Source organism: Prionailurus bengalensis, chromosome B1 (assembly GCF_016509475.1).
Source record: "Prionailurus bengalensis isolate Pbe53 chromosome B1, Fcat_Pben_1.1_paternal_pri, whole genome shotgun sequence".
NCBI classification, from domain to species: domain Eukaryota; kingdom Metazoa; phylum Chordata; class Mammalia; order Carnivora; family Felidae; genus Prionailurus; species Prionailurus bengalensis.
Window position 1 is genome coordinate 192,632,425 of NC_057344.1, and position 22,209 is coordinate 192,654,633.

General features: G+C 34.4%; 1 protein-coding gene across 5 annotated transcripts in view; it reads left to right on the forward strand.

The window, feature by feature from the left end:
• LCORL (ligand dependent nuclear receptor corepressor like) overlaps positions 1-22,209 on the forward strand; it is a 166,200-nt gene that overhangs the window by 101,812 nt on the left and 42,179 nt on the right. For all 5 annotated transcript variants that reach the window (XM_043572875.1, XM_043572877.1, XM_043572878.1 and 2 more), the window contains exon 5: positions 6,965-7,216. In XM_043572875.1, coding sequence (XP_043428810.1) covers positions 6,965-7,216 — 252 coding nt within the window. The remainder of the gene's footprint in view (positions 1-6,964; positions 7,217-22,209) is intronic.

The window sequence follows — 22,209 nt, forward strand, 5'->3', positions numbered from 1 at the left end:
AACATTAAAAAAAAAATAGTCTGTTTTGACCACATATAGTTGGGTTATTCTTTTTAATACATTTTGCCAATCTCTGCTTTTCCATTTACCTTTATTTTTTTTTTAATTTTTTTTCAACGTTTTTTATTTATTTTTGGGACAGAGAGAGACAGAGCATGAACGGGGGAGGGGCAGAGAGAGAGGGAGACACAGAATTGGAAAGAGGCTCCAGGCTCTGAGCCATCAGCCCAGAGCCTGACGCGGGGCTCGAACCCACGGACCGCGAGATCGTGACCTGGCTGAAGTCGGACGCTTAACCGACTGCGCCACCCAGGCTCCCCTCCATTTACCTTTAAAGTAATTACTGATGAGGTAGGATTTACATCTAGCATTTGCTATTTGTTTTCAATCTGTCTTATTTCTTTTTGTTTTCTCTGTTTCCATTATTACTTTCTTTTGTGTTCAATAGATATTCCTTTGTTGTGTATTTTACTATATTTTTTCAGGTATTTTCTTAATGGTTGTCTGAGGATTACAGTTAGCATCCTAATAGACAATAGTCTAGTTCAGATTAATACCAATTTAATTTCAGTAGTATATAAAAAATATCCTGTATGTCTCCATTTCATTTCCCCTTCTCTGTGCTGCTTTTGTTCTCCATTTTACATCTTCATACATTGTCCACTGAGAGATATTTGCAATGATTGCTTTAGCAGTTACATTCTAAATTAGATAGGAAAAACAGTTAGAAGCAAAAAATATATTTATGCTGTATTTTTACCTATATAGTTACTGCAGTGATGCTTATTATTTCTTTGTGGGGATTTGAGTTACTGTCCAGTGTCCTTTTATTAGGTCAGGTCTGCTTGCAGCAAGTTTTCTGTTTTTGTTTATCTGAGAATGTCTAAATTTCTCCTGTGTCTCTAAAGGATACTTTTGCAGAATATGGAATTCTTAGTTGACAGTCTTTTCTTTCAGTTCCTTGAGTAGGTCATCTCACTGCCTTCTGGCCTTCATCATTTCTGGTGTGATATTGGCACTTAATCTCATTGAGGATCTTGTATGTGATGAATTGAGGTTTTTTTCCTTGGTACTTTCAGGACTTGTTCTTTGGTTTCTGACCACTTGATTAAGTTGCTTTTAAATGTAGCTTTCTTTGAGTTTACCCTACTTGGTGTTTGTTGAGCTTCTTGGATATATAGATACGGTTTTTCATCAAATCTGAGACATTGTTAGCCATCATTTCTTCCACTATTCTTTGTGCCTCTTTCTCTCCTCTCCTTCTAGGACTACCATTTGTAATGTTGGTATATTTGATAGTATTCCATAGGTCTCTGAGACTCTTACTTATTTTTCTTTCTTTTTTTCCTTCCTCCTTCCCTCCTTTACCCTCCCCCTCCCCTCACCTACCTACCACCCATCTGTCCATCGTTCCTTTTTTCCTTCTTTGCTTCCTTCCCACTCTTCCTACCTTCTTTTCTCTCTTTCAGAATGGCTAATATCAATGGGCTTTCTCTCTCTCCTCAGAATGGGTAATATCAATGAGCCTATCTTCAAATTCATTGATTCTTTTTTCTGACAGTTCAGATCTGTTGTTGTATCCAACCTAGTGAATTTTGCATTTTATTTTATTTTATTTTTTCAATGTTTTATTTCTTTTTGAGAGAGAAAGAGTGCAAGTGGGGGAGGGACAGAGAGAGAGAGGGAAACAGAAGATCCAAAGCGGGCTCTGTGCTGACAGCAGCAAGCCTGATGCAAAGCTCAAACTCACAAACTGTGAGATCATGAACTGAGCCGAAGTCAGATGTTTAACTGACTGAGCCACCCAGGCACCCCGAATTTTGCATTTTAATTAGTGTACTTTTCAATAATTTCTAGTTGGTTCTTTTTAAATACTTTGTTTTTATTTGCTGAGATATCCTCCTGATACTTTCCTTTATTCCTTTATACATGGTTTCCTTTAGTTTTTTTAATATATTGAAAATGTCTGATTTTAAGTTTTTGTCCAGTAATTTCAACATCTGGGCTTCCTCAGAGACATTTTCTGTTGGCTGTTTTCTTCCTGTGTGTATGGGCCATATTTCCTTGTTTTGTTTGTTTGTTTGTTTTGTTTTTTATTTGTTTTTTTGCATTTCTTATAATGTTTTGTTTAAAAAACTGGATATTTTAAATACTACAGTTTGGCACTGGTAGAAATCAGATTATTCTCCACCTCAGAGTTCGTTGTTGCTATATGTTGTTGTTTGTTTGTTTGTTTAATAACTTCTGATCTATTCTATGAAGTCATTAAAGTCAGTATTCTTTGTATTGTGTGGCTGTAACATCTCTGCTTGGTTAGCTTAGTGGTCAGCTTATGGTTGGACAGGGATCGCTTTAAATATCTAGAACCATAACATTGTCTTTGCCTGGGAACAGGCTACCTCAGAAGTAGGAAGGGAGAGTAAGAATAGAGCAACTGAAAACATTCTTACTATTCTTACCAAGATCTAGCTAATATTCTTGAATAGACACTTCCTGCAAAGATTTGGTTAATTCCAGAGTTCTTTTGTTTAAAGAAATGATGCACCCCACTCACAAAAAAATTAAAATTAAAAATTCACATGAGTCCCACAACATTAAGAGAGTCAAATCGGGAGAAAAACCACCCTTTTGAAGCCGTGTTCCTGGCTATTCCCCCGATTTGGTCTTTGCTCAACCTTTTTTCATTTTAGCCTCATTTGCTGTATGTATGTATGTATGTATGTATGTATGTATTGTGTGTGTACACACACACACAATACACACACACACACACACACACACACTGAAAAATTTCAAAATAATCAAGACCTGGTTTCTTTTTGTTTAACAATACTCCCTTTAGTATAGCTCTCCTCTTACATTTTATATAATTAGCAAGAGACCAGAGGGCATCTCAACACTTTCCTTAGGAATTTCCCTAGATAGATCACCTAATTTATTGCTTACATTTTCTACTCTCCAGGTTACTGTAAACAATAGTGTTATAGAACTTTTTGCCACTACAAAATAAGTATATTCTTTCCTCTACTTTCCAATAGCATTTACATCATTGTCCTACAAATCCTCACTGTACACACCTTATCAAAGACCATGAAGCTCCTATTAGCAACTTCTTCCATACTGTTCAATTTACAATGTTAGTTCTCCCCAAGGCCCACTGCCTGGTTCTAAAGCCAAACATGCATTTTTCTTACAGCAGTATCTCAACTAACACGTACCAAAATTTGTTTTATTTATTTTTGCCACTTATCCCCAAAATTTGGCAGTTTAAAATAGCAAACATTTATTATCTCACATTTTCTCTGAGCTGGGACCCTCAGAGCAGCATAGCTGGATGTTTCCAGTGTGGTTTCTCACTTGGCTGCAATCAAAGGGTCAGCTAGGGTTATAGTCATCTGGGATTTGATTGATCTAGAGTATCTTCTTCCAAGTTCATTCATTGGTTGTTTGCAGGAGACCAGTTCCTCTCCATGTGAGTCTTTCTATAGAGCTTCTAACAGTATGGTCTCCTCTGGAGTGAGTAATAAGAGAGATTGAAGGACAGAATAGGGGATGGGGAGTGAGGGTATGGGAGGACAGGAAACACTAACATTCAAGAGTTACTTGATACTTTATTCTTTTATAACTTAATCTTGGAAGTGACATGCTTCTTTAGTATGCTCTTGATCACCCATACCACAGCTGATGTAACATGGAAGAGAGTACACAACAGAATGAAACCAGGAGTTGGAATCATTGAGGAAGCATCTTGAAACTGGCTATTACAAAGAGCTTGTTAAACTTTGAATTAGTTAAATTTGAAAAATGAGGAGACAGGAAAAAAGTTGTTTTTGTCTTCTTGGGGCAATAGACACTATTTCCATGTGGCAGCATTCTCTCTTCTAGCCAAATATTACTTGCCTGGCCTTTAAAAACATTATGATTCCTGGTCTGTATCTCTAGTTAACTCATTTGCTTGTGCACATAATCTAAAAGGCTCAGTGACTAATCAGCAGCATTTTCTTGGTCTCTTTGTCTTTCTCTTTTTTATTTTATTATTTTTTTTTTAATTTTTTTTTCAACATTTATTTATTTTTTTTGGGACAGAGAGAGACAGAGCATGAACGGGGGAGGGGCAGAGAGAGAGGGAGACAGAATCGGAAACAGGCTCCAGGCTCCGAGCCATCAGCCCAGAGCCTGACGCGGGGCTCGAACTCACGGACCGCGAGATCGTGACCTGGCTGAAGTCGGACACTTAACCGACTGCGCCACCCAGGCGCCCCTCTCTTTTTTAATTAATTAAACATACACGTATTCCCCAATACAAAGGGCCAAAACTGAGTACATGAAAAGAATAGGCAGCATTATGTATTCTGCCTTAAACTTAGCTATAAACTCAACCCTAAAGTTGTAGCCCTAGGGAGATGACATGAATCCAGATACGTTTCTGTTCTTTTTTTGGTAAATTTAATTATTTTGAATTTATAAGTTGACATTATTCAATAAATTGTAGGATAGTTAAACAAAATACCTAGAAGTAAATCCAGTATCTTCTTTTCTCACATATTACAAAGCAAAATTAGGCTTGAAAAAAGATGGAAAAGAGTGTTCACAGAACCCTTCAACAATTCCTGTAGGTAATAATCAAGAAATGATACATAGTGGGAATCCCTATGTATACAACATGAAAATTTCTTGTTTTAGTGAATCACGTCATTTAAGGTACATGTGCTAATATTGCCTATTCTGGACCAAAAAGTATTTACATGTACTTAGAAATTAGGTCCTTTCTCTTTTTCTATTAGTTAATAATTTTATGCTAACCTAGTTAATATTTCTACTTATTTGGCAGTTTGTGACTTAAATAAAATACAACTGCTCAGTCTGCATCTTAATAGCTAATGTTTACTAGACTGTTAAAATGTGCCAAGTACAGGAATTCAGTATTTTATCTCCAATCCTGTGTAACTTTAAAATATCCTGTGAGCAAGCTCTATTATGATTTCTAAGATTCTGTTATCATTTCCATTTTTATGAACAGAGAAACTAAAACATAGAGGAGTATGTGATTACCCTGAGCTCATAAACATGGCTAAGATTGCAACCTATAGCTACGCCTTTTTCCCCCCTAGTACCTAAAAACAGTAGTGCCTCTCTTCCCTATTGGGTTCTAAATGAATAAATGTGAAGGCTAAAATGTTATTTTTTTATAGATCCACAGTTCCTTCTCTCGGATATTTTTTTGAGAATTTAATTTTTTTGTTTTGAAAGAGGTAATATAACCAGGATGTTTATTATGTAACATCTCCAGCAGGTCCAAAACAGTACCCTGTGATCAAATATATGGATACTTATGTGGGATTATAAATAGATTCATTTCAGCCTAGATCACATTTTGCTATCAGATTTGGTAGTGGTCATGGTAGAGACAGTTTGTTGCTTCTCCTCACCTCCAAATAGTACATGTTTTCAAACCATTTCGCACTTAAAAATTTTTTTTATCTATACTTTTTATTTTAGAGAGAGAGAGCATACAGAGAGAGAGAGAGAGAGAGAGAGAGAGAATGAGAGAGAGAGAGAATCCTAAGCAGGCTCCACACTCAGCATGGGGCCTGATGCAGGGTTCAATCCCACGACCCTTGGATCATGATCTGAACCAAAATCAAGAGTCAGACACTCAACCAGCTGAGCCACCCAGGCAAACTGCCGCCCCCCTACCCTTGTATTTTAGAGTCATGGATCTATAACAGTAGATGTTTTGGGGAACTTGTCTTCAAATCTCTTAGACATGTGCTTCAGCTAATACTGAACCCCAAAACTAAAGAGACTTAATCCTTCAGTCTCAGACAGCCCTGGATCAAGGCATGCCTATTCAAATAACACTAATCTGCCTGGGTAAGAGTTAAGGTATTTAAGGAGCAAAGGCTTAGTATCTCAAGGTTCAATTCTAAGAGGAAGAAGTATGCAGCCTAATCACATCTGCATAGTTAATCCTTTCCAATTTACCAATAGGTCTACCTCTGAAGGAGCAGAATAAATAAAAGGATTGGAGGCCAGAAGCACAATACCAAAACTCCTTATCACTATACTGTGTTTAAGTAGTCTGTCCTTATTCCACACCTCTTATATAAATCATTCAGTTGTTTTACCTCTTATACAAGTTCAACCAGAATTGTATATCATTGCTGACCTTCATTACAGTTATAGCAGATCAACATGTTTTGAGGTCAAGAATTGATTAAGACCCTCAATAATGGTATTGCCGTTTTTATAGGAGAGTCTTAATAGATACATGCTGAAATATTTAGGAGTGAAACGTCATAATTCTACAATTTGCTTTCAGTGGTTCTGCAAACAAACAAAAAAGTTTAAAAACTAACTATGGTCGAATACTAACAATTCTTGAATCTTGGTAGAAGCTGCCTGTGTCACTGTAGAGTTCTTTATCTTTTCTTTATGATTGGAATTTCTCAGTGTAAGTTGAGGAAAGAAAAATTTTTGATGACCTTCAGGTTATTCTATATAGGATTCTATATAGAATACACATTTGATAAATTTGAAAATTTTAATGATAATAGTTATAAGAATTTAGATGTTTTGTTTAATAGTTAATACATGCACTTTGTATATTAAGTTAGAAATTGCCTAGTTACAATTTATGTTCACATTGTGTTTTAATATCTAGTAGAATACCTTTGAATTAAAACTGAAAATAAGCTGTTTTGCTTCTCTAATCCTTTGTCTGTATTTTAGTGTGGAACCAAAAGTGTTTGTTTTTAAGAAATGATTAAATATGCCAAGTTTTGGGTTGATGTAATACTAATTAAATCTACAAGGTTTCTGTTGCCAAGTCCTAGAAACCATTAGCCATTGTGGACTGAACTAAAAGACTTCTGAAACCATTAATTTTTAATAAAAATAAATTTAAGTGTTGGTATTTTGCATTTCTCTTTTTTAATGCTTATCATATTTATTTCTTCCCTAGATCTTCCTCAGAACTGTGATCCTAACATTCCCTTAGTTGCTCAGGAATTAATGAAAAAGATGATACGTCAGTTTGCAATTGAGTATATTTCAAAAAGTGGTAAAATTCAAGAAAATAGAAATGGTTCAATTGGACCAAGTCTAATATGTAAAAGTATCCAAATGAATCAAGCAGAAAACTCCCTTCAGGAAGAGCAGGAAGGCCCCTTAGACCTCACTGTGAATCGAATGCAAGAACAAAACACTCAGCAAGGTAAGACTGTGTGTGTGTGTGTGTGTGTGTGTGTGTGTGTGTGTGTGTGTGTGTAAAACATAATGCTTTGTTTTAGTATTATTTAATATATATAAACCTTATATTCATAAAGAAATATATTTTAGAAGTAATATTATGTGTAATTGGCCTATGTGATATGAACTAGAGAGAAGTGCTGAATTTTATATTGCATTTGACTTTATTATATGAGAGGAAATTTGAGTTGCTCTTTGTCTCTTTTCATAATAAAGTATATGGTAAGAGAATCATTTGTATTCTTTATTTAATTAAAAAAATTTTTTTAATTTTATTTTTTTTGAGAGAGCAAGTGAGCAGGGGAGGGTCAGAGAGAGAGAAAGAGAGGGAGAGGGAGGGAGGGAGAGAGAGAAAGAGAGAGAGAGAGAGAAGAGAAGAGAAGAGAAGAGAAGAGAGGAGAAGAGAGAATCCCAAGCAGGCTCTGCACTGTCAGAGCAGAGCCCAATGCGAGGCTTGAACTCACGACTATGAGATCATGACCTGAGCTGAAACCAAGAGTCGGATGCTTAACCAACTGAGCCACCCAGGCATCCCATAAAAACATATTTTTAAAATGTACAGCTGAGAATATTCATTAAGCACTTGCTGTTCAGTTTTTTATACTTAAGTGAAAAATAAAAATAAATTGATTTTTCATCAATTAGTTATAATGTAACTGGGAAAGAGAAAAGTTAATATATGTGATAGATATAATCACACAGTTAACTATATAGAGATACATTTTTCATAGGAGTCCTGAATGATGAAAGGTATGTTGGACTTATCTAATACTTAATTGAAGGAAGAATGATGATTCACAGAGGAAAGGAAGGAAGGGCCTTTTAAATGCTTGTGGCAGATGCCAAATAAGCGTTTGCCTGGAAAAGAGAGAACAAGTATCTTTTGTTAACACAAGTTAGGAATCGTGTTGTCAATCCTTGAAGACAGGAAAATATCAGCATTAAGTTTGATCACAGAAGGCAGTGTGTTTTGGAGTTCTAAAGAAGAGTACCTAGTCAACGTTTAAAAAGATAGTCTTTTCATTATATGAGACAGATTAAAATTGAAAGGGGATGAAATATGGAAATAATTTTCTCTTTCTGCTTCCCTAATTTTGGGTCATGGGTGTTTATATAGAAAAATCTGAGAAATATTAAGATAATAATTAGTTTATAAGACAGAAAGGTCCAAGATGACACATCATAAGTCCTGAGGAAAAAATACATCAATACATAGAATTTTGTAAGTTAGAAAGTATAGGATTTTTAGAGTTTTGCTTGCTTTCTTTTTGCTTTCCCATGTTTCATACCCTCTTTGAGCTCTTTGTGGGAGGCAGTTCAGTGTTGTAACAAAACTGAAACATAGCCTTTGGTGTCTAACAAACTTGTAGTTGAAATCTCAGCTCTGCAACTTACTTGAAAAGGTAACTTTACCTATTGGAGCATTAGTTTCCTCATTTGTTACTTGGCAGTAATAATAACAAACTAATTAGAGCAATGTGAAAGTCAAATATGAGCTAACCAACTCATAAAAGATAGCCAAACCCTGGCCTCCATACTCTGTACCTCCTGTTCCTTACTACCACAGAAGAGAAGCCTTAGCAGTAACATAGTGATCTGTAAATATTTGTATGGCCATTAGACTAAAGTAGGATGGAACTTTCTTTGAATAACCCAGGAGTAGATTTAGGATCTGGAAATTAGATGGAAACAGATTTCAGGTCCATTTATGAAAGAATATTTCTAAGAATCAGACATTTCTCCAAGTGGAAAGTGGTTGCCTTATCATTAGAGGTTTACAAAAGCATCAGATGAGTGGCTGGAATAAATGACATTTTAAAAGTAAATTTCCAATCTTTACATTCTGTGATTCTGTAAACTTAAGTGATAAGGCAGACCCAACTATATGTAGAAAACAAGTAAATTATTTAAATGACTGTGCTATTCTCAGCAAAGTGCACAAATATGTGTGTGAAAATCCTTTTCATCTGATGGTTGAAAACCATCAGTAATGATAGTATATATAAATCTATACCTTAAATAGTCTTCTTGATGATTTGGGGGGATAACTTCTTGTCTTATGTAATTTCAGTGCTCATACTTCAGGATAGGAACCATTTAGTCTAATGTGGCTTGTACCATAGAGAGCAAGAGGGAGAATGTTAATAGAGTAAGCCAAAGAAATAAGGATCAGATTATGAGAAAGCTATGAAGGAAATAATAAGATTTTCTTTCTTAGGACAACAGAGAGCTGCTAGATTGCTTCAAGTGGACAGTAATGAAATTAGATTTTTTTAATAAAACCATTCTGCTGTGGTATAGATGGGTAGGCTCTAACTTTGCATACTTGCACACCAAATCTTTAAAAAAAAAAAATGGAGCACATATCCTTTGAGGCATTTATTTGTGGATTTGTGTGTGTATGTATACACATCAATATCTGCACTAATCTTTCCACAAATTAAAATTTTTAAGGTTGAAGTAAAGATGTTATAAACAATTTTTAAATGTCTTGCTAATCATGACTTCACTGCCAGTATCTTATTACACAGTATAGACTTTGGGAGAATTTTATTAGTCATGATAGAAGCTATAAATCCATATTTTAAATGGTTTTCTTAAGAATTAAAATTTTTGGCCTGAATTCACTGTTCTTACCTATAATCAATAAAGTGCTCACACTAGCAGTAGCAGTGTTCTTCCTTTGTTTATTTGCTAGTGCTTACATTTTTCATATTATTCTCACTTTATGTCTTAACAGTACTCATTTAAGCCCATTGTTCATTTTGTGCTTTGATTTATTCAAATTAGATCATGTAATCCATAAGTTTAATACCTAATCTAACCGTAAGTAATGTAGACAATTTATAGGCAGTTAATGTAACTTATTAATCTTTAAATTATCAAACACAAATAGTTTTATAAGGTTCATATAGTTAAAGCAACAGATAATTTTTGTCTTTTGTAGACTATCTTAAAGAATAGAAAAGAAAGAAATATTGATCTAATCTTAATACCAAAACCAGACAGAATAGCAAAAGAAAGAAATTTGCAAACCAGTCTTACTTACAAACATAGGTGCAAACATCCTAAATAAATACTAGCAAATTGAATACAGTGAAGTGTAAAAACATAATAAATAATGACAGGGAGGCATGGATGAGTCCACATTTGAAAAACCTCCATGATTTTCCACATTACCAAGAAAAAGAAAAAAGAGAAGAAATGTATCATCCTAATATATACATTAAAAAATTCTGCAAAAGCTGATACATTTATAATAAAAAATACTTATAAAAATTAACAGTAAATGGGCACTGGCACTACCAAAAATATTGTAACCTAATGAGTTAAAGTAATGGACAAGACAACAATGTACACTGTTGCCAATTTTCAACATTTTCCCTGACCATAAGAAGTCCTGACTTCTGTAACATGATGAGAAAAAAATGGAAGTATGAAAATAAGGAATAATAAATAATGTGTTATAAGGAAAGAATGAACAAAATTGTGGTGGCTTATAAATAATATGGTTATGGATGTAGAAGTTATGAAAGAATAGGATAACTTTTATCAGAACTGATAAAAAGCTCCAAAAAGGTACTGCTCACAAGATCAGTATATATTACTGCATATCAGCAACCACCTAGTTAGACAATCCTGTGTTTAAAAAATCTTATTTACAATAGCAACAAAAGCAGTAAATGCACCAAAACATCTAAGAATGAAACTAATAAACCATTTAAAACCTTATGGATAACATAAAACTAGTGAAGGACACAAATAAGACTCCCAAAATAAGCAATTGTATTTTAAATGGATGGACAGACTCTAAAAGATGGCATTTCATGCTTAATATGTTTACAGATTCAGTCATTCCCGTTAAAATTCTCATAGGGTTTATTGTCAGAAATGACTTGCCAATCCTAAAATTTATGAGCAATACTTAAAGAGCTAAGAAAAACTAAGGGTGGCTGAGGGAGTCACTCTAAAACGTATGAACACTTACTTGGTGCAGTAAAGTTAAAACGTGGTTCTGCTGGCCATATAAAAATGAGTAGAACAAATTAGCAATCCGGAAACTCTGCAAACATTGGTGGAATCTGGTACAAGACAGAGATGTCATTATAAATCACTGGGAAAGATGGCGTATTGAATTAATGGTTCCAGGGGAACTGGTTACCCATTGTAGTACCCCATAAAGAAAAAAGATGATTCCTATTTTACACTACTCACAAAAGTAATTCAAGTGGGCTCAAGGATTAAATGTGAAAAGAAAAACTGAAAGAAAATATAAACAATTACATCCTACCAAACTCAAAATAAGAAGGAAGAATTTCTTAAGATGCAAGAATAACAATCCCTATAGCAATGTTGTAAATTTTATTGTATTGAAATGAACTTAAGTATTATAAAGGCACTATGAACAGAGTGAAAATTCAAGCCTCAAATGCAGATAGTATTTATAACTGATGTAACTGGCAACCATTCAACTAACGTAACAAAACTGCAGCAAACGAGAAAAACACAACTATGTAGAAGAATAGGCAAAAACAGTTGGCAGAATAGAATTAGCCATTTAAGCAAAGAAAAAGATACTCAAAAGAATATCCTATCCAGCCTCTGCCCCAGTATAGGGTTCTTTTATTCTCTACTGTAAGAGATGGTAATTCAACCGCTGATTGACAGTAAATACTTGCAAAAAATCTTTGTTTGACAGCTCTGACAATTAAGGTCATATATCTGAAATAGCCATCCTTCATTTTCATTTTTTCTATCTGCAACAATGTTTTACTTAACAGTACTATAAATAATTTATAGAAATTATTTTATCTTTAAGACTTCTGTTTTCCATGCTAATCTTTAAGAGTTTTTTCCTCCCATCTGCAGCAATTTAGTCCTTCTACTAGTGCTGTAAATATTTATTGAAACTATTATGTCTCTCTAAACTTATGTTTTCCATGGAAATCTTTTCATCTTTTTGATTGTTCTTCATAAGTCAGTTTCCATATTCATCATTTTCCTGCCCTCTCTTCCACAAACTCTAGACTAACTTAAAATATAGTTACCCCAAAGGAAACATTCCCATTTATCTCTCCATTGTACATTCCAGCCAGGTGTTTCAAATATTAGAGATATTTCTTTGTGTACTTTCATTTTTACAGATTTGTATAAATACTCTGAACCTCAGAAACTGGGAGGAAGTAAGTCATGCATTGCTTGTACCAGTGCACACTGTTAAAAACAGATAGAAATAACGTTAGCATATCATTTTTTAAAATTTCCGCTTTAATCTAGGCCCAAAGTAAAAACCTTCTAAATTCCAAAATACAGGAAGAGCTTACCAGTCCTATACAAAACAAGATCAAGTGTGGGCAGAGATGAAACAGCGTGTCATTGGCCTTTGGTATAGATTTCTGCCATGAAGTCCAGTGGATATTCTGGTAGAGCTTTCATTATAGTAAATTTCTCGTTGCATTGCCATTGTTTCCATGTTTATCTTTCCACTATAATATATCTTTTGGAAGCAGGAACCTCTCTCTTCATTTTTGTATTCCTACTACATGTATGATGTATGACGTATTGGATTAAAAATGGTCATTGTAGGGGCTCCTGGGTGGGTCAGTCAGTTAAGCGTCTGACTTCAGCTCAGGTCATGATCTCACAGTTTGTGAGTTCGAGCCCTGCGTCGGGCTCTGTGCTGACAGCTCAGAGCCTGGAGCCTGCTTCTGTTTCTGTGTCTCCCTCTTTCTGCCCCTCCCTGACTCACACTCTGTCTCTCTCTAAAAATAAATAAACATTAAAAAAAAAATCATCATTGATTTCAAATGCTACTGACAACAAAAATGAGAACTGAGACTTGGTCATTCGATTTATGATTTTTTAGCAGTGAATTTTTTTTATTTTAAACATTCTAGATGGAAAATACCCTGAAATACCCTAATACTTTCATAAACAACATATGGTACATTAAGTGTCATGGTGAACATTAGTTGTTGCACTGCCTTGTAATGTCTTGGCACTTTTAGAATTATTTTCCCTCGAGCTAATTGGCAATAAATAAGTAAAAAAAAAAAAAAAAAAACTACTTCACACTGCTACCAGTAAACTAACCTTTGGAAATCATAGCTCCTAGTTTGAATAAGATTTTCTTTAAAAAAAAAAAACAAATTATGTATGAGATTAATATCAACTAGGCTTCAAGTGAGCAATAGGAGACTGCATTGAATAAATTATATGAATTTCAGTGATATGTTTAGTTGTTATTAAGTATCCTTTGCTGGTGTTACTGTCACTACTAGTCTGGTTTCTTGGCTAAGATTAAGGTGGGTGAAGCTGTCAGCTGAGATGTTAAACTGTCATTAAGAGAGCCATTATGGTTTTATGGTATTATGTTTACAGTAAATGAAGTCTTTTGTTATTCTATTAGGAGAATACAGAATTCAGAAGATATTTCTGTGTCTACCAGTGAAGGCCATAAAATGACTCATCTTGATTTCTGTGCTGAGCTTTTGTTTTCCAAGGCTAAAGACATGGAGGAAAATGTTATGTTCTATGCTTAAGATTATACCATATTTTATTTAAACTGAAGAAGAAAACATAATATATCTAGATTATCCGTGCCCTTTTCAAACTAATACTCCCTGACTCTAGGGATAGAAGATACTTAAAAATTCCAAATCAAGGCAAACCAGTCCACTGCTTAAAACCTTTTAATGGCTTCTCATTGTCCTTAGGATAAAATCTATAATCTCTTTTGTTTTAGTCCTCATTCTGGCTTTTTCTCATTTTCTTCAATATGTCATACACTCAGGCCTCAGAACATTCACACATACCATTGCCTTTTTGTAGAAGCCACTCTCTACCCACACCAATTTATTCTAAATAAAACTTGGCTTTTTTCAAGTCTTTTAAACACCATGTCTCTAAGAAAACCTCCTCCACACTTCCTAAATTGCATGCACACATACACATGTGTACACATTCTTATTAATGCCCACCAAAATTTAGTTTGGGTCTCTTATTATATTTTCTTATAGCAGCTTGTGTTCTTTTGTAGCACTTCTCACCCTTCTAATTATTTGTTTCCACCATCTTATTTTGTACTTTGTTTGTTTAGCTCTTTCCCCTCCTTCATTATTTTCTTTTAGGTTTCATTTTTTCCTTTATTTCACTTTTTTTCTTTGCTGATTTTGAAGTTATATACTCTCTTAACTATTCTGTTAGTGGTTATGCTAGAAATTTTTTAGTGTGTAATTAACTGAACACTTAATGTAAAGAACTTAGAGTATCTTAACTTGTCACCTATCCCAACACATACAGCCATTTTATCAGAACTTTACTTCTCTTTTTATCACACCACAATCTAACCTAATCTAAATAATCTAATCTAATTATAAATGTTTTATATTATCAATTTTTGTTTAGCTTTACATATATGATGACCATTTCCTTTGCTCACCATTCCTTCCTTTATCTCATATCTCAGATTTATTCTGGGAACAGAAATTTTAATTCTTTTAATTCTATTGATAGTGAACTCCAAGGTTTTTTTGTTTCTTCTACTACTACTTCATCTCTTTCTTCTTCTTCCCTCTCCCTTCTTTCTTCTTCTTTCCTCCTCCTCTTCCTCCTCCTCCTTCTTCTTCTTCTTCTTCTTCTTCTTCTCCTTCTCCTTCTCCTTCTTCTCCTTTTTTTATTTTTTAATTTTAGAGAGCATGCAGGCGGGGAAGAAGGGCAGAGGGAAAGAGAGAGAGAGAGAGCATCTTAATAAGCAGGCTTCCATGCTCAGCATGGAGCCTGACACAGGGCTTGATCTGACAACCCTTGGATCATGACCTGAGCTGAAACCAAGAGTCAGGTGCTGAACCGACTGAGCCACCCAGGCACCCTGATTCTTTTTATATTTAATGTATGTTCTTCAAAGATAATTTTTCTGGGTATACTAGTTTAGACTGACAATTATTTTTTTCTCAGCACTTAGCAGTGCTGATAGTGTCTTGGCTTCCATTGTTAATAAAACTTCAACTCATCATCTTTCCTTTATAGGTAATCTTCATACTCTGTACTTCTAGTGTCTCTGTCTTTGTCTCTTTCTCTGTTTTGTTTATGGTGTTCTGCAGGTTGTCTGGGATATGTTTGGGTGTAGTTTTACTTTATTCTGATTGTTAATCATGTGGTTTCTATTAACAGGCCAAATAGCTTTCATCAATTGTTATATTTTTAGCCATTATCTTTTCAAATGTATTGTAGCTCTCATTTTATCACCTGTCAAAATCTACTGAGACATATTTTGGATACTCTCATTCTATCCTGTCTCTTATCTTCTCTTTTATATATTCCACCTCTTTGTCTCCTTGTGTTGCATCTTCATTAGTTTATTTAGAACAATCTCCAAATTCACTAATTCTCTCTTGAGCTATTCTAATCACTGCTTAACCTGTATCTTGAGTTTCTAATTTGTTATTACATTTTTCATTTCCAGAAGTTATTTGTAACATTTTAAAATATGCCTGTCAGTGTGCCCCTTATTTTCCAAAAGAATCAATAAGCAAGATATCAAGAGTGACTAGGAAGATTATTTTAGGTAAGATGGTCAGGTATTTAGATCAGATTATTTAGGTAAGGTCTTCTTGAGGAAATGAGTTTGAGCAGAGACTTGAATAATGAGAAGTTCTCCATATGAAGATCTGAGGGCAAGACATTCCAGGTAGAAGAAATAACAGATACAAAGACAAAAATATCAGAAATCAATAAAAGCAGGAACAAGTCAGTTATGTTTGAGGAACTATATGAAGATTGCCTCAGTTACTTAAAAATCAAGAGGCTATTGAAAGCTTTTTCTATAGTCAAGATTATAGAGTGGCAAGAAATATAATTGTTACAGAATATATGAACTGGATTTTTCATTTTTCTGTCTTATAAAGAATATCACAAAAAATCATGCTCTTTGCAGTCAGATGTTCCATAAATGTTGCCATGTAAACAAACCATCACTTGGCTAACATAATTAGTTGTATGAAGCAAAAAAAGAAAGAAAGAAGGACAGAAAGGAAGAAAAGATCAACTTCCTTTGTGGCCATTACATTTTTCCTGAATATTTGGTATAGTTTGATACTAAATTGGCCACTTTAGCACCACATGGTTTCTAAGTGACATCAGATTTTAGTTCTCTTTGTAATTTCATCTGTTTTCCTTCTGAAGAGATAACTTTCATAATGAATATCTTAACATAACTTTGAATTTATCAGTTTGCCAAAATTGTATTCTCATGCTCAGATTGAATAAAGCTTACATTACTTCTGTATTTAAAATCTTCCTCTTAGTTTTCTATTACATAAAGAACAAAATTTAAGTTTATTTTCAAGACTTGTATGGCTTTGCTAAGATCTTGTTCATGTCCACCTCTCTGTTTTATATGGAGAGAATATATGTGTATATATGTTCAAGGTTTTTCATTGAGGGCATTATTTATAATAGCAAAGGGTTAGAAATATATTCTGGTTTGCAAAAACAAAGCAGGAAAGATAAAAACTAACAGCATGGTTACCTATAAGGGGGTGACGTAGATGAGGCAGAGAGGAAAGGATGGAAGTTCTGTGAATAGACCTTGTGTAATTTTATGTAAATATCCTACATATTCCAAAGAATACACATTTAAAAAAAATAATAAAGCAATCCCTAAACATGTGAGAAAGAATGTAGCATATAAACCTGACTGCATTATATGACACAGAAGAAAGAATTGTGAGGTGACTTTAACCAGTATTTTGACTATACATTCTTAGTGGAATATATTCTAAGGACAAGGAGATGCTTCAAAGAAATGCTTTTGGTAATATTAGTAATAGTATTGCCATTGTTATTTTGAAACTTAAATGATAAATATGTAATCATGTTAACATTGTTAGGAAACCAAGATTTTCAGGGTAAGGGAAAAAAACGAGTAAAATGAAAGAAGTAAAAACACTTTAATATTATATGTGAAATGGAAATGTCAGTGCAAATTCATGAATTTCCTTTCTTTTTCCTAGTCTGGTCACTGAAGTACCTAAAAGCAGTGATAGCTCAATCACATTGAACTAGACCTGGATTGTGGTCTTTAAACATTATTTTCCTTCAGGTGCCTGGGTGGCTCAGTCAGTTAAAATGCCTCTGACTCTTGGTTTTAGCTAGGACATGATCTTACAGCTTCAGGGGTTCAAACCCTGCATCAGGCATGGAACCTGCTTGCGATTCTCTCTCTCCCCCCTCTCTCTGCTCCTCCCTCACTTGAGTTGTCCCTCTCAAAATAAACTTTAAAAACAATCTTCTTAAGATAATAGAATAAAAATAAACATTATTTGCCTTTAGGGGCACCTGGGTACTCAGTCAGTTGAGCATCAGACTCTTGATCTCGGCGTGGGTTGTGATCTCTTGATTCATGAGTTCGAGTCCCACATGGGTCTCTGTGCTTGGGGATTCTTTTTTTCATTCTCTCTCTGCCCCTCCCCCACTCATACTCATGCTCTCTCTGTCTCAAAATAAATAACTTAAAAAAATAAACATTTTTTTTTTTCCTTTAAAAGGAAGCTAGCTGCTTCTTTGCAATCCTGGTCTAGATTAGAAAGTGTACAGAATGAGCCTAGAACATCTTGTTTCAACAAGCAAGGAAGCTCTAAAGGCTGAATTGTCAACAGAATACAGAAGCCAATGTTAAGGGTTCCCCATTGGCCAATATGAGAACATTTGAGCATCAAAAGGAAGAACAATTGCAACTGAAGCATGCTGAATGTTTTAAAATCCATTAGTTTATGATAATCAGAAAATAGAAGTGCCTCTCGAAGCCTTTAGTCCGCACTGGAGATACAGTAGTGTACCAGCTCCTTACTGTGCAAATGAGCAATTAAAGGAAAAAGTTACGCATAATTCCTTTTTTTTTTCTTAAACAAATTGTATTTCAGGACCAAATAGCCATCATTTAAGGAAGATTCTTAAAGAAGAATCTTTAAGATAATAAATATGGAAGACGTGATAGTCTAAAAATATTACTATTTTGCATCTGCTAATAAGATAATTGAATCAAACATCATCATCAGAAGATAAAACTATTAGAGGAAAGGTTGTTTGGGGAGCTTTACAATGGATGGTGGGGTCAGACTATCACCATCAGAACACAATGATCACTTGAGCATCATTGAAATTAGACTTTATGTGCCTTCTGAAATGTTGCATCACTTTGGAAGTATTCTTGCTGAAAACATTGAATATGAATCTAAGCAGTTCTTTTTTAAGTTTATTTATTTTGAGAGAACAAGCGAGCATGAGTGGGGAGGGGTGGAGAGAGAGAAGGAGAGAGAGAATCCCAAACAGGCTCTGTGCTGTCAGCACAGAGCTGGACACAGGGCTCAATCCCATGAATTGTGAGATTATGTCCTGGGCTGAGCCACAATCAAGAGTCCAGGTGCCCCTCTAAGTAATTCTTTAGGCCAATGGTTCTCAAATGTGGTTTAGGAAGCTCTTGGAACCCCTGAAACTTTTTCAGGGGATACCCCAGGTGAAAACTAAATAATATAAGTTATTTGTCCTTTTCACTCTCATTCTCTCACAAATATGTAATGAAGTCAGCTAGAGACTACATGATCTAGTAAATTTAAATACATTGAATACAGAAGCATATATGACTAGCTATCTTCTATTGATCTAGACATTAGAGATTTGCAAAATTATAAAAAAAAACCTCATTGTTTTACTTTGAAAGTGTTATTTTTCATTAAAATGTTTTTAAAAACACATTTATAGAGTTATTATCAGAGATATTTTTTAAATTTATTGGTTTAATTTATAATATGGTAAATATAAACGGATATAACTCACCTAAACAAAAGCTCTTTGAGGTCCACAGTAATTTTTAAGACTGAAATTATGAGATTCAGAAGTTTGAGAACCATTTGCTTTAGAATTAATTCAAGTCTTATCAGAATTACTGGGAAATAGAACAAAGTGACCACAAGAAACAAAACAAAGTATAATGTAAAATGGTCTGTAGAAGAACTGATGACCTAGCTTCTTCAAAAAGTTAATGTCCTAAGGACTCAGTAGAGCAAATTTCAGTACAAACCAGGCGTTAGAGGATAGCAAGGAATTGGTATAGTTATGTATGAAAATGCTTATATGTTTTAAAGATGCATGATATAGAAATGATGTGACATCTGTAATTAGCTTTAAAATACTTTAGTAAATAGGGATAAGTGGAGCAAGTATAGCAAAAATGTAGGTAATTGTTGAAACTGAAGAGTGGATGTAATGGGAGGATCATTCTATATTTTTGTGTGTTTGAATTTTATCTTGATATAATTTACTTTTTAAAAAGAACACATGCACCTTCTCAGAGGCTTTGCCTGATCATTTATTCCAACATAGTAACCTCTTTCCACCTGCTGTTGTTATTACTGTGTCCTGTTACTGGGTTTTATTTTCATGGTAAGTCTTATCACCTTGTGAAATTTTTTTTTATTGATCTTTTCTTTGTCTTCCCCTCTAGACAATAAGTTCCATGAGAGCAGGAACATTTTCTGTCTTGTTTTCTGTTATCTCCTGTGTGCCTAAGAAAATGACTGGCTTATTATATCCACTCAATAAGTACTAATTGAATGAATGAACTATAAAAGCTATGTGTTATAGAAAAACTAGAAAATAAATAAGCAAATGAAGAAAATAAAAATTATCCTTCCTTAGCCACCCAGAGGTAACTGTTCCTGTTAAGTTTTCAATCCTTCCAAATCATTTTCTGGGAAAAAAAATACACACACACACACACTCACACTCTGTCTTCCTAGAGCTCACTCCCACAAATCATACATAATATAATCGTCTGCAACTTGTGTTTTTAAAATCATACTTTTAAGGGTACCTGGGTGACTCAGTTGGTTGTGTCCAACAATTGATTTCAGCTCAGATAATGATCCTAGAGTTATGGGATCAAGCCCCACATGGGGCTCCGTGCTGAGCATGGAGCCTGCTTAAGATTCTCCCCACTTCTCTCTTGCTTGTGTACACTCTCTCTCAGTTTAAAAATATATAATAATATTTTTAAACATTCTTATGTTACTAAATATTTTTCTACAGAATCATTTACTTTTTTGAGTAGTATTCGATTTTGTGTATAACATTATATTTAATCCTGTCTTCAGATATATAAGTAAACATATGTTTGAACTAAGATATTGCACTCAGTCTTTTTTTTTTTTTTTTTTTTTGAGAGACAGAGACAGAGCATGAACGGGGGAGGGACAAAGAGAGGGAGAGACACAGAATCCGAAGCAGGCTCCAGGCTCTGAGCTGTCAGCACAGAGCCCAATGTGGGGCTCGAACTCACAAACCGCGAGATCATGATCTGAGCCGAAGTCGGACACTTAAGCAACTAAGCCACCCAGGTGCCCCAGTATTGCACTCAATCTTGATTTTTACCTTAGGACACATTCCTAGAAGTGAAATTGCTGCATCAAGGTACACACATATAAAGCTGTTAGAAGTTGGAGTGTTCATTCAGTTAAGCAGGTCTTAATCTCAGGATTGTGAGTTCAAGCCCCATGTTGGGTTCAGCGTTGGGCATGAACCCTACTTTAAGCAAACAAACAAACAAAAGCTGTTAGAAGTCAGGATATGTGGGGGCGGGGTGAGTTGATGATTAGAGGGTGATATGGTGGGGGTGTCTCTTGGTTGAAAGGTGGTAATCTAGGTGCTGTTTACATAGGACTGTTTAGTTTGTGAAAATTTATTAAACTGTATATACTTCTGTGCATTTTTATTATGAATGTTATATTTCAGTAAAAAGTTTTTTAAAAAACATAAATAAGTTTTGAATAAGCATGACAGACACTATCAAATGTGTGGTCAACAAATGTAAAGTCTTCCAATATGACATTATTGTAATAAGTATACATCCCACATTTAAAGTAAAATGTTAAAACTTGAACTTATAGAGTAGTGCAATACATGGGATGAAAACCTGTTTAAAAAATATTTTTCAAGTATGGACTTGAAACCTTTGAAACTTTGTTTTAATTCAGTACTTGTAGGAATAACTGAAGAAAGAAAAAGAGCTGCATTGAAATTCTAAAATGGTATTTGGTGAAATTGTTGAAATCTCATTTAATTTTACCAGTAATATTTGTCTAATGAAATTTAGTGTTATTTATTTTTACATCCTAAATTCACTGTAAGTACTTTAGTTTACATGTAGATGAATGAATTCTGTGGGTTTCAGGAATATATGCGCTAAATAAAATGCATCAGAAAGACTATAACTTTCCCTTTTAAAAACATGCTTATAGAGGGAACCAAATAAGGGAAGGAAAAACTGAATCGATGTGCTACTCTGATAGTTTATTGGTTATTTCCTCTATGACTCTGAACTTGGTGGTTAAACTAGTAACAATAAAAACAATTTAAAAATAAAATTTGGGTAAACCCAAGGGAATGCTTTTTCCACTTTGGATTATTTTGTCAATAAGTCTGTATTAATAAGTTTTATTAATAAGTTTGGGTTAAGAGGGGCACCTGGGTGGCTCAGTCGGTTAAGCGTCTGACTTCGGCTCAGGTCACAATCTTGCGGTTTGTGAGTTCGAGCCCGGCGTCGGGCTCTGTGCTGACAGCTCGGAGCCTGGAACCTGCTTCAGATTCTGTGTCTCCCTCTCTCTCTGCCCCTCCCCCACTTGTGGTCTGTGTCTGTCTATCAAAAATAAATAAATGTAAAAAAAATTAAAAGAAATAAGTTTGGGTTAAGAATTTTTAATATATGCATGCAAGTATGTGTCCACACACATATTTTAACTACCCAGATCCTTATTAGAAACCACCACTGGTGTCATTTGGTATATTTACTTTCAGGTTTTATTCTATATTTGATTTTTTGGCTTTCTGTATGGTTAATGGTCTGTATCTCTATTCAAGTTTATATCCTACCTTTTTTTAAAAAAAAATGTTTACTTATTTTTG